At 46.6% G+C, this 12,291-nt stretch overlaps 1 protein-coding gene across 1 annotated transcript in view; it reads left to right on the top strand.

The window, feature by feature from the left end:
* The first annotated feature begins 599 nt into the window (after positions 1-599).
* The window catches only part of GPAA1 (glycosylphosphatidylinositol anchor attachment 1), a 46,290-nt gene continuing 34,598 nt past the window's right edge, over positions 600-12,291 (top strand). Inside the window, exons 1-5 of the mRNA XM_067467203.1 lie at positions 600-714; positions 4,586-4,765; positions 6,380-6,491; positions 6,584-6,731; positions 7,480-7,581. Of these exons, the coding sequence (XP_067323304.1) occupies positions 641-714; positions 4,586-4,765; positions 6,380-6,491; positions 6,584-6,731; positions 7,480-7,581 (616 nt within the window). The 5' untranslated portion in view covers positions 600-640. The remainder of the gene's footprint in view (positions 715-4,585; positions 4,766-6,379; positions 6,492-6,583; positions 6,732-7,479; positions 7,582-12,291) is intronic.

The following is a 12,291-nucleotide window of genomic DNA, read 5'->3' on the forward strand; positions in this document are numbered from 1 at the left end:
TAATAGGCAGTAAGAGCACCTAGAGCTTCGGAGAGCTTCTGTTCCACCATCCCAAAGCTCCCTGTTTGAGCGGTGATGGCACGATCATCAGCATAGATGAAACTCTCCAACTCTGGTTATGTGAATGGAAGCACTGCCCAATAGGCCTTTGATACAAATGGAACGGCCTCTGAGTGGTGCCAAACCGCATTAACTCTACAGTGCAGATGCCCCATATGTCAATTTTGCTTGGGAGAAGAGATGATGCAAAGTGGGGCGGGAAGGGGAGGCTTGGGTGCATCTACACTGGAGGATTACCTCAGTTTGACTCCATTTTCAGTGCCAGGACTCAGTGTTTTGACTGAGGCACCCAGGCTGAAGGCCTTGGGAGACTACAACTCCCACTGAAGCCACACTACATTCCTTCTCCACTCTGCACATGCCCAGAGGCCTCTCAGGTAGGTTGTGCCAATCCACCCTTCGAGGAGGCTTCGGAGCAAGCAGGCCTCACTTCCCTAAACAAACTCCGGAGGGGATAGAGCCGACTTCCGGTTTTTGGAGGAGATAGAGCCGACTTCCGGTTCCTGTAGAGGGGACTTCCGGAAGGGCGTATTTTCCGGTGTGGAGCGGAAGTGGGCTCTGTGTGGCTGCCGCAGGGGCCATGGGGCTGCTCTCGGACCCGTACCGGCGCCGGGCCCTCTCCCGCCTCGTCCTCCGCCTCAACGCCCCGCTCTGGTGGGTCCCCGCGAGGGCAGCTAGCCCGTTCTCCCCGAGGGTGCTTCCACACTGTGGGGTTAACGCGATTTGGTGCCACTTTGGGCGACTCAGGGCCTTCTCTGAGTATTGTGACAGGCATGGAAGGGCCATTTCCATTGCGGTGCACCTACACTGCGGGTTTAATGTGCTTTGATGGCCCCAGGCAGTCAGAGTAAGGTGTCCTGCTGGTAGTTAAAGAGCTCATGCTCCCAGGAACTGTGGAACTCCCTGCTGCGGTCAGATCAGTTGGAAGGCAGGGGTCTCTGTGATCGGCTGTGGGATTAATATGCTTTGACACCACTTGATAGCCTTGGCTCAATACCAGGCAGTCAGAGTAGAGTGTCCTGCTCATGCTCCCAGGAACTGTGGAACTCCCTGCTGCGGTCAGATCAGTTCGAAGGCAGGGGTCTCTGTGATCGGCTGCGGGATTAATACGCTTTGACACCACTTGTTGGCCCTGGCTCAATACCAGGCAGTCAGAGTAGGGTGTCCTGCTGATACTTGGAGAGCTCATGCTCCCAGGAACTGTGGAACTCCCTGCTGCGGTCAGATCAGTTCGAAGGCAGGGGTCTCTGTGATTGGCGTCAAGGTCAGATTGCTTTGTTTATACAGGCAGATCCCCAAGTTATGAACAAGGGAGTTTCTCTGTAGGTTTGTTTTTAAGTTGAATGTGTATGTATGTTGGAACAAGGACATTTTTAAAGTGTAAGTACAGCCATATATATATATATACACACACACATACACTAGCGGTCCCCTGCCAGGTGTTGCTGTGGCCCAGTCTGGTGATATTTATTTATTTATTTATTATTCGGACTTCTATGCGGCCACTCCCCTGGGGCTCAGAGCGGCTTACAAGAATGGCTAAAATCTAACACAATTTAAAAACAATTTAAAACAATTTAAAAACAGCAATATCAAACATTAAAAGCCTGTCGAAACCGGTGTGTCTTCCATGCCCTGCGGAAAGCTGGTAAGTCCCGCAAGGCACGGACTTCAGGTGGCAGAGTGTTCCAGAGTGAGGGTGCCACTGCTGTGAAGGCTCCGCGCCTGGTTGCTGTTAGACGCAAGGTCTTGACACTGGGGACTTCCAATAGATCTTGGTCCTCAGAACGGAGGGATCTCTGGGGTTGGGAGGGGGTGAGGCGGTCCCTCAGATACATCGGCCCAGACCATGCAAGGCCTTCAAGGGGAGTACCATCCCTTTGAAAGTGATCCGGTGCTCAATGGGTAACCAATGCAGCTGCAGGAAGATTGGGGTGATGTGGCATCTCATCGGAATTCCCACAAGAAGCCGAGCAAGTGCCTTTTGTGCCAACTTGAGCTTCTGGATCACCGACAGAGGAAGGCCAATGGAGAGGGCGTGACAGTAGTCCACTCTTGAGATGACCGTGGCCTGGATCACCGTAGCTAGGTCGTCCCTGGACAGGGAGGGGGCCAGCCGTCTAGCCTGCCGCAGGTGAAAGAAGCGGTTCTGCTCACAGCGGAGACCTGGGCCTCTATTGTCAGCAGAGGGTCCAAAGGAACTCCCAGACTCTTTACCAATGATGACAGGCGTAGCGCCTTGCCATCCAGGGTAGGCAGCTGGATGTCCCCACTGCCCGGTTGACCCAGCCAGAGGATCTCCGTCTTTGCCGGATTCACCCTCAACCTGCTGGCACGCAGCCATCCAGTCACGGCCTCGAGGCACTGATGGAAACAATCGGGGACAGAGTCCGCTCGGCCTTCCGTCTTCAGCACCAGCTGAGGGTCATCCGCGTACTGGTCACACTCCAGCCCAAAACCTCGGACCAGCTGAGCAAGTGGTCGCATAGAGATGTTAAACAAGAGAGGGGAGAGAATGGCCCCCTGAGCAGGAACCCCACAAGATAGAGAGAGGGGACCTCTCAGAGACCAGGCCTCCCCTCTCCACTCGCTGTCCACGGTTGTGAAGGAAGGAGGGGAGCCAGTTCAAAGCTCTCCCCCTGACTCCAGCAACAGCAAGGCGGTGGGTCAAGAGATTGTGGTCGACTGTGTCAAATGCGGCTGTGAGATCCAATAGCACAAGCAGCGCTGACCTGCCCTGGTCAAGCTGGCATCGAAGGCCATCCGTGATGGAGACCAGCACAGTCTCTGTCCCATGCCCCACACGGAAGCCGGACTGGAAGGGATCTCGTCCGGCTGTGTCGTCTAGGAATTGCTGCAACTGCTCCGCTGCTGCCCTCTCCATCACCTTGCCCAGGAACGAGAGGTTCGAAACTGGACGGTAACTGGAGGGAACCGAACAGTCTAAGTCTGGTTTCTTCAGCAGGGGAGAGACTACCGCCTCTTTTAAACCTTCTGGAAAAACTCCTTACTCAAGGGAGCTGTTTATGATCTTCAACCGAGGGTCGCGTAATCCCTCCAAGCAGGATTTCACCAACCAAGAGGGACACGGATCGAGGGAGCAAGTGGTCGGTCTGGCTGCAGCTATGAGCCTATCAACAGCCCCTGCATCCAGCGGGATTAACCAGTCGAGGATGGGCCCAGCAAGTAATTAGAAAGTGCTGGTTTCTAATATATGTAATTTCTTTCTGCTTGTGGGTAAACAGGATGCTTGCCATAGATGCAGGCGATACGTCAGGAGAGAATGCCACTAGACCATGGTCATACAGCCCCAAAAAACCTACAACAACCCAAGATGAAGTACTTTGGCCACATCATGAGAAGAAAGCTTGGAGAAGAGAATGATGCTGGGGAAAATGGAAGGAAAAAGGAAGAGGGGCCAACCAAGGGCAAGATGGAGGGATGGCATCCTTGAAGTGACTGGATTGACCTTGAAGGAGCTGGGGGTGGTGACGGCCAATAGGGAGCTCTGGCGTGGACTGGTCCATGAAGTAACGAAGATTCGGAAACGACTGAATAAATGAACAATAACAACAACAACAACAACATATATATATGTGTGTGTGTGTGTGTGTATGTATATGTATAGACTAGCGGTCCCCTGCCAGGCGTTGCTGTGGCCCAGTCTGGTGATCTGGAAAATAAAGTAATGAGAAAGTGTTGGTTTCTAATATATGTAATGTCTTTCTGCTTGTGGGTAAAGAGTATTTCTTGCTGTTTCTTTGTCAGTGTTGATGTGGCGATTGTTTGGCTTGCCTACTATGGAATATGCAACATAGAATTGTCCTTTTTTAGGGTCCCTTTCAAATCTAGGATACTATATCAAATCTGTGATACTATATTGAGTCCCCCCAGGGTGAGAAAGGCTGTTTATAAATGTTGTAAATAATAATAATAAGAAGAAGAAGAAGAAGAAGAAGAAGAAGAAGAAGAAGAAGAAGAAGAAGAAGAAGAAGAGTGTGTGTGTGTGTGTGAATCATATCTATCTCTATCTATGGCTGGATGGCTCTTTGTCAAGAGGGCTTTGGTTATGTTTTCTTGCCCTGGTGAAGGGAGTTGGACTGGATGGCTTTAAAGCAGCATTTCTCAACTTGGGGGTTGAGAAATGACCTGCGGAGGTCATAAAGGGGTGTTAGAGGAGTCACCAAAACCATCAGAAAACAGTATTTTCTGTTGGTCATGGGGGTTCTGTGTGGAAAGTTTGGTTCAATTCTCTCGTTGGTGGAGTTCAGAATGCTCTTTGATTGTAGGTGAACTATAAATCCCAGCAACTACAACTCCCAAATGTCAAGGTCTGTTTCCCCCCAATTCCATCTGTGTTCATATTTGGGCATATGGAATATTCGTGCCAAGTTTTGCCCAGATCCATCATTGTTTGATGTGTCTGGGTGTAGGTACATAGGGGGGAAAGGGTGACATTCTGAGGCAGGTGTCTCTGATTTCCGCCCAACACTCTCCTTTTCTCTCCTTCTTTCTACTTTTGCAGCATTGTGAGCTTCCTGCTGGGCCTGGGCTGGTTCCTGGGCCTGGCCTTCCACCCGTTCACGCTGCGCATCTACATGTCGGAGAATGCCATGGGTTCCACGATGGTGGAAGAGCACTTCGTCCATGGCGAACGCGCACTCTCCTACGCACGGGAGTTCGCTGGACACAAGAAGAAGGCAGGGTGAGCCATGGAGGGAAAGAGGGAGGGAGGGAGGCAGGGAAGGAAAGAAAGGAAGGAAGGAAGGAAGGAAGGATCACCTTCATTAGCATTTGAAGGCCTGCCTGAGCCTGGGAAAATCTGTTGCTGGGAGGTGTTAATCTGTGCCTGGTTTTTTCCTCTCTGTTGTTTAGCTGTTATAATTTTAGAGTTTTTTAATACTGGTAGCCAGATTTTGTTCATTTTCATGGTCTCTTCCTTTTTGTTGAAATTGTCCACATGCTTGTGTATTTCAATGGCTTCTCACTACCTCTGAGGATGCTTGCCATAGATGCAGGCGAAACGTCAGGAGAAATGCCTCTAGAACATGGCTCTATAGCCCGAAAAAACCCACAAGAACCTAGTGATTCCAGCCATGAAAGCCTTCGACAATTCAATAATAATAATGATAATAATAATAATAATAATAAATTAATAATAATAAAGTGTCATAATAATAATAAGGCAGAAGGCCATCTTACGGGGATCTGCACGCATTATACGCCGATACATCACACATTCCTAGACACTTGGGAAGTGTCCGACGTGTGATCCAAATCAACAGCCAGCAGAGTGTCTACTGTGGACTCACCTTGTTGTGTTTCTAATAATAATAATAATAATAATAATAATAATAATAATAATAATAATAACAACAACAACAGTCCTAGACACTTGGGAAGTGTCCAACGTGTGATCCAGTTCAACAGCCAGCAGAGTGTCTGCTGTGGACTCACCTTGTTGTGTTTATAATAATAATAATAATAATAATAATAATAATAATAATAATAATAATAATATATTGTGGCAAGTATCCCAAGAGGTTTATTCAGCAGTCTGTTGGAAATGAGGCAAGTGGAGTGTAGATATATCTGGACAGATATAGATACACACACACACATGTGTGTGTATCTATATCTGGACAGATATACATACATACACACAGTCCACTTGCTTTACCTCCATTACTTCCAATACACCTCTGAACAAACATCTGAGGATGCCAGCCACAGATGCAGGTAAAACATCAGGAGAGAATGCTACTGGAACATGGCCAGACAGCCCGGAAAGCTCACAGTAACCCAAAATCTTCTCCAAGATAAACAGCAACAATCCTGGTGCCAAACTAGGGCCCCTTCTACACTGCCATATAATCCAGATTATCAAAGCAGATAAGGCACATTATCTGCTTTGAACTGGATTATATGAGTGTATACTACTATATAATCCAATTCAGTAATCTGGATATGAAATGGCAGTGTAGAAGGGACCTAGGATTTTACGGATTTTAGAACTCGGTGAATGTTGGCCACTAGATTGGCTTTTAGTTGTTATTGTATTAATTGAATGTTTTGACGATTGTGATTATTGCTGTTATGTATTTTAGCTGTTGAATTGTTGCCATCGAATTGTGCCGGTTGTAAGCTGCCCTGAGTCCCCCCTAGGGGGTTGAGAAGGGCAGGGTAGAAGTGTCCGAAATAAATAAATAAATAGGATTGGATGGCCTTTGGAGGCCTTTTCCAAGTGTAGGATCTTGTGTGGAAAGCCCCCCCCCCCCAACTCATCCTGTGTTGTCCTTGCTGTCCTCCTGGTCTTCAGAGGGATGCCGGTGGCCTGGCTGGAGAAGACCATGTGGAACCTGGGCCTGGAGGTGTACAAGCAGACCTTCTCCCGGACGCTGCCCTTCCCGGACGAGCTGCGAGAGAGATACGTACGTGGACCGCTTTACCCGGGGAGGGGGACACGAGACGTGGGAGAAGGTTCCCCCTCCAACACCCTTTCTCTCTCTCTTCCTCTTTGCAGATGGTGAAGGGGACCAACGTGTACGGGATCCTGAGGGCCCCCCGAGGGGCCAGTACGGAGTCCCTGGTGCTGAGCGTCCCCTGCAGCCCCGGGCAGCAGAACAACCAGGCCGTGGGGCTCATGCTGGCCCTGGCCTCCTACTTCCGAGGTGCTTTTGCCCATCTTTATTTATTTATTATTTATTTACAGTATTTATATTCCATCCTTCTCACCCCGCAGGGGACTCAGAGTGGATCATAATGCAGATATAAATAGCAAACATTCAGTGCCATAGACACAAGCTCCTCCTAAAGATTGCCAGTGTTGGGGCATGCCTGATGTCCTTGGGGAGTGAGTTCCAGAGTTGAGGGGCCACCACCGAGAAGGCCCTGTCTCTTGTCCCCACCAATCGCACTTGCGATGCAGGTGGGAGCGCGAGCCGGGCCTCTCCAGAAGATCGAAGAGATTGTGTGGGTTCATACACAGAAATGTGGTCACGCAGGTAGGTGGGTCCCAAACCATTTAGGGCTTTGTAGGTAAGCACCTGCACCATGAATTGGGTCCGGAAAATGAACGGCAGCCAATGGAGCTCCTTAAACAGGAGGGTTGACCTCTCCCTGTAAGGAGCACCAGTTAACATCCTGGTTGCCGCCCGCTGAACCAATTGAAATTTCCGGGCCGTTTTCAAAGGCAGCCCCACATAGAGTGCATTACAGTAGTCCAATCTGGAGGTGACTAAGGCATGGATCACCCCGGCCAGATCAGCCTTTGCGAGGTACGGTCTCAGTTGGTGCACAAGTCTTAGTTGTGCAAAAGCCGTCTTGGACACCGCCAACGCCTGAGCTTTAAGTGTAAGTGATGAGTCCAGGAGGACACCCAAACTGCGGACCTGTGACTTCCTTGTTCTTCTTTCCTAGGCCAGATCTATTGGGCCAAGGATATCATCTTCTTGGTGAACGAGCACGACCTGATTGGCATGGAGGCCTGGCTGGAGGCTTATCACGACGTCAACGTCACAGGTGAGGAGGCCTCACTGGGGGAGGGGGGGGGTTCACCTGAGGAAGCAGCTTTGGCCTTGTGGGGAGCGGGGTGAGGTTAGAGTTCCCACAATAGAGCTGTCCAGGGGGTGGAGTAGCAGATACAGCACATACCCCCTTCTTTTCCCACTGGGCTTCTGCCCAAGGGAACTTTGTATCTTTCCTTGGCTTGGGTTGTTGTAGGTTTTTTCGGGCTATATGACCATGTTCTAGAAGCATTCTCTCCTGATGTTTCGCCTACATCTATGGCAAGCATCCTCAGAGGTACCTTTTCTCCCCCTGAAGGAACTGAAAGCAGTTTCCAACATAATACAGTGTTCCCTCGCTACTTCGCAGTTCGCTTTTTGCAGACTCGCTGTTTTTGCCGCCCGGATATGATAGAGTGTGGAATGGGGTTCCACCCTCCCCCTTGGGAGAGAGGCAGCCAATCATGAAAAGAGAGAGAGAGGAGATACAAAGCAGTGTGGGTTTTCACTTTTCGGGGGTGGTCCTGGAACGTAACACCCGCGATAAGTGAGGGAACACTGTAATGGCAAAATTCAATGCCATACATGTGAAGACCAAGACATATAACATCTATATATATAAAATGGGAAAGGGCGTTCAACGGGACAGCAAAACGCGAAACTCCCCTGACGAAAACTCACCAAATTTGCCGTGCACTTACCTCAACCCACAAGGTATGCACAACGCGAATCAAAATTCCAAACAACATTTCAACAAACTCACAATTACAAAAACCAACTGAGCATGCGCAGTGCCCAGGGGAGGAAGTACACACGCAATGCACTCTGGGAACTGTAGTTCTAGAACGCGGCCTACCTGCTGAAACTGAAGCCCCGGCCTGGGAGTTGGAGCTCGGCCGGCTGTGCTCGCTGGGGGCCAGGATGCTGCGCGACCTGCGGAGGCTGCCCGGGAGGCCCCCGCTGCGCGCCTTCCTAGCCCGGCTGGGAGAGGCCGCGGCCCGGCTCTGCCGAGGACAGCCCATTGGCCACCGCAACGCCCGCCCCAGGCCGCCCCCGCACACTGCCGTCTGGCTCCGCCATCGGTGAGGAAGGGGAAGGAGGGAAGGAAGCGGGAGAGGGAAGGAAGGACAGAAATAAGGGGAAGGGATGTAAATAGCAAGGAAGGAAGGAAAGAAGAAAAGTGGGAAGGGGAAGGGAAGGTGAAGGAAGAAAGGAAGGAAGAAAGGAGAAGTTGAGAAGGTATATGAAAGAAGAAAGGAAGAAAGGAAGAAAAGAAAGAAGAAAGGGAGAGAAGGAGGATGGGAAAGAAGGGAGAAAGGAAGGAAGGAAGGGAAGGTGTATGAAGGAAGTAAGGAAGGAGAAGTTGAGAAAGTATATGAAAGAAGAAAGGAAGAAAAGAAAGAAGAAAGGGAGAGAAGGATGGGAAAGAAGGGAGAAAGGAAGGAAGGAAGGAAGGAAGGAAGAAGAAAGGAAGGAAGGAAGGAAGGAAGGAAGGGAAGGTGTATGAAGGAAGTAAGGAAGGAGAAGTTGAGAAGGTATATGAAAGAAGAAAGCAAGAAAAGAAAGAAGAAGGAGAGAAGGAGGATGGGAAAGAAGGGAGGAAGAAAGAAAGAAGAAAGGAAGGAAGGAAGGAAGGAAGGAAGGAAGGAAGGAAGGAAGGGAAGGTGTATGAAGGAAGTAAGGAAGGAGGTAAGGAAGTAAGGAAGTTGAGAAGGTATATGAAAGAAGAAAGGAAGAAAAGAAAGAAGAAAGGGAGAGAAGGAGGATGGGAAAGAAGGGAGAAAGGAAGGAAGGAAGGAAGAAGAAAGGAAGGAAGGAAGGGAAGGTGTATGAAGGAAGTAAGGAAGGAGAAGTTGAGAAGGTATATGAAAGAAGAAAGGAAGGAAAGAAAGAAGAAAGGGAGAGAAGGAGGATGGGAAAGAAGGGAGAAAGGAAGGAAGGAAGGAAGGAAGGAAGGAAGAAGAAAGGAAGGAAGGAAGGGAAGGTGTATGAAGGAAGTAAGGAAGGAGAAGTTGAGAAGGTATACGAAAGAAGAAAGGAAGGAAAGAAAGAAGAAAGGGAGAGAAGGAGGATGGGAAAGAAGGGAGAAAGGAAGAAAGGAAGGAAGGAAGAAGAAAGGAAGGAAGGAAGGAAGGGAAGGTGTATGAAGGAAGTAAGGAAGGAGAAGTTGAGAAGGTGTATGAAGGAAGTAAGGAAGGAGGTAAGGAAGTAAGGAAGTTGAGAAGGTATATGAAAGAAGAAAGGAAGAAAAAGAAGAAAGGGAGAGAAGGAGGATGGGAAAGAAGGGAGAAAGGAAGGAAGGAAGGAAGAAGAAAGGAAGGAAGGAAGGGAAGGTGTATGAAGGAAGTAAGGAAGGAGAAGTTGAGAAGGTATATGAAAGAAGAAAGGAAGGAAAGAAAGAAGAAAGGGAGAGAAGTGTCAGCAGAGTTATAATTTCAAATAAAAAATAACAATTCTTCAGCAGAAGCTTGCTTTATTAAAGCTTCATAGTGGAAACTCAGAAATCAAACATCAGACCCTTAAACAAAAAACCTCCAACCAAATCCAGGACCTAGACCAAGACCCAGAATCCAAAGACTGCAGGCAGATGCAAACCATTATAACAACAGTAATTAGATCCACCTGCACCCAATTGACCAACCCAAACCACAAGCATTTCAGCAATTAAAGGCACACACTTACTTACACAAATATAACCAAATACATACAATGAACAATATAATTTTGCACATTTTACAATACTTCTAACACTCCTCCACAAAATTATATTAGTTCATATTTATACATTCATAAATTCAATTTTTCACAAAACTGGTTATGTTTTTCACAAGTAAGAGGTTTCGTCAAAATATCTGCAACATTTTCAACTGAAGGAACATAATTGAGAACAATTCTTTTGTCCTTAACAAATTGTTGCACATTTGAATATCTAACATTAATGTATCTAGACTTCGTTTTCATATTTTGATTTTTACACAAAGCGATGCAAGTTTGAGAATCAACAAAAACTTGTATTGGCAGTTCTAAATCAATGTTCAGACTTTTGATCAAAGATTCTAGCCATTCTGCTGATGACAAAGCATCAGACAACGCTGAGAATTCAGCCTCTCCAGTACTTAATGCTACAATGTTCTGTTTTCTGCTCTTCCAGCATACTGGTGTATTTGCATATTTTATTACAAATCCAGTAACAGATTTATTTTCCTTTAGATTTGCGAAAGAACTATCGCAATGTATTTCTAAAGACTTTTTGTCATCTGGACAAATTCTGAAAACTTTTTCAGCAGTTTGTTTTAAATATCTCAGAACTCTTTTTACTCCAGCCCAGTCTGTATGTGAGGGATTTTGAATCCTTTGACTTAGGATACCAACAGAAAAAGAAATGTCAGGTCTTGTGTTGTTTGCAATGTACAATAAAGAGCCAATAACTGAACGATAAATGAAATTGTTATCAAACACTTCTCCATCTACATGTTGTAAAAACTGAAGAGCCATGGGCGTATTAACAGTGTTTGCATTTTCCATTCTGGTTCTTCTCAAAAGATCATAAATCTTGTCAGTTTGGTTTAATTCAAAACCACTTTCATTTCTGGCAATATTTATGCCAAGATATCTATTAACATCTCCAAGATTTTTGATTTTCAATACTTTGCTCAAATTCTGAAATACTTCTTGAATGTTTTCCTCAGATCCAATACATAACACATCATCCACATAAATTACAATAAACATTTGTGTGTCTCCACTTCCTTTTGAGTACAAACAAGGATCAAAACTATTGGCAACAAAATTCAACTTTGTCAACACTTTGTCTAAATGTAGGTTCCAATTACGTGCACTTTGTTTAAGACCATAAAGACTTTTCTTAAGAAGATAAGTCCCTTCAGGAAGGTCAGATTCAAAACCTGGGATAGCAGATATATAAACTTTCTCCTCCAAGTCTGCATGAAGATACGCAGTATTCACATCAAAATGTTTGACTTTTAAATTCCTATTACTGGCAATTGCAAGGGCTATTTTTAGTGCTTCCCCAGACACTGTGGGGCTAAATATTTCATTAAAATTTTCTCCATATATCTGTTCAAAACCTCTAGCAACTAACCTGGCTTTGTACAAAAAACCACCATCCTTTGTTTGTTTACGTCTATAAACCCAACGACAACTTAGAACCTTTACATTGTCAACTGTTTTAGACTTCTCCATGACTTGCAAATCTTTCAAAGAATCAAATTCACTTTGCATTGCTTTTAACCAAAGATTTCTCTCAGTCTCATCTCTTTTCAACATCTCTTTATAACTTTGAGGTTCAGACCAGTCATGTTCTTGTATTTTCACAACTTCACAATGGTATCTCTTTGGAGGAATACCTTTAGTTGTCCTAGAACTGCGCCTAGGAATGGTCCTAGTACTATCTCCTCCATCAGTCTCATCAGTTTCTGAATTACTAGAGCTAGTACTTTCTGAACTAGAAGATTCAGCTTCAGCTTTTCTCTTCTGAGGTTCTGTCCTTTTAATTACAGGACTACTGCCTTGTAACTGACTAGAAACAGATTCTTGCTTCACTTGCACTTGTGTTCCAAACTGTGTATCTTGAGATGTGCTTGGTTGTATATTTTGCTGTGCAGTCTGTTGTGAAACTGATTGCACTTGTGTAGCAGGCCGCTGTGAAACTTGCTGTGTAGTTGGCTGTGTGGTTAGTGGTGTGTGCATTTGAGTAGTATTGAAA

The sequence above is a fragment of the Anolis sagrei genome, chromosome 4, assembly GCF_037176765.1.
Source record: "Anolis sagrei isolate rAnoSag1 chromosome 4, rAnoSag1.mat, whole genome shotgun sequence".
In the NCBI taxonomy this organism is placed as follows: domain Eukaryota; kingdom Metazoa; phylum Chordata; class Lepidosauria; order Squamata; family Dactyloidae; genus Anolis; species Anolis sagrei.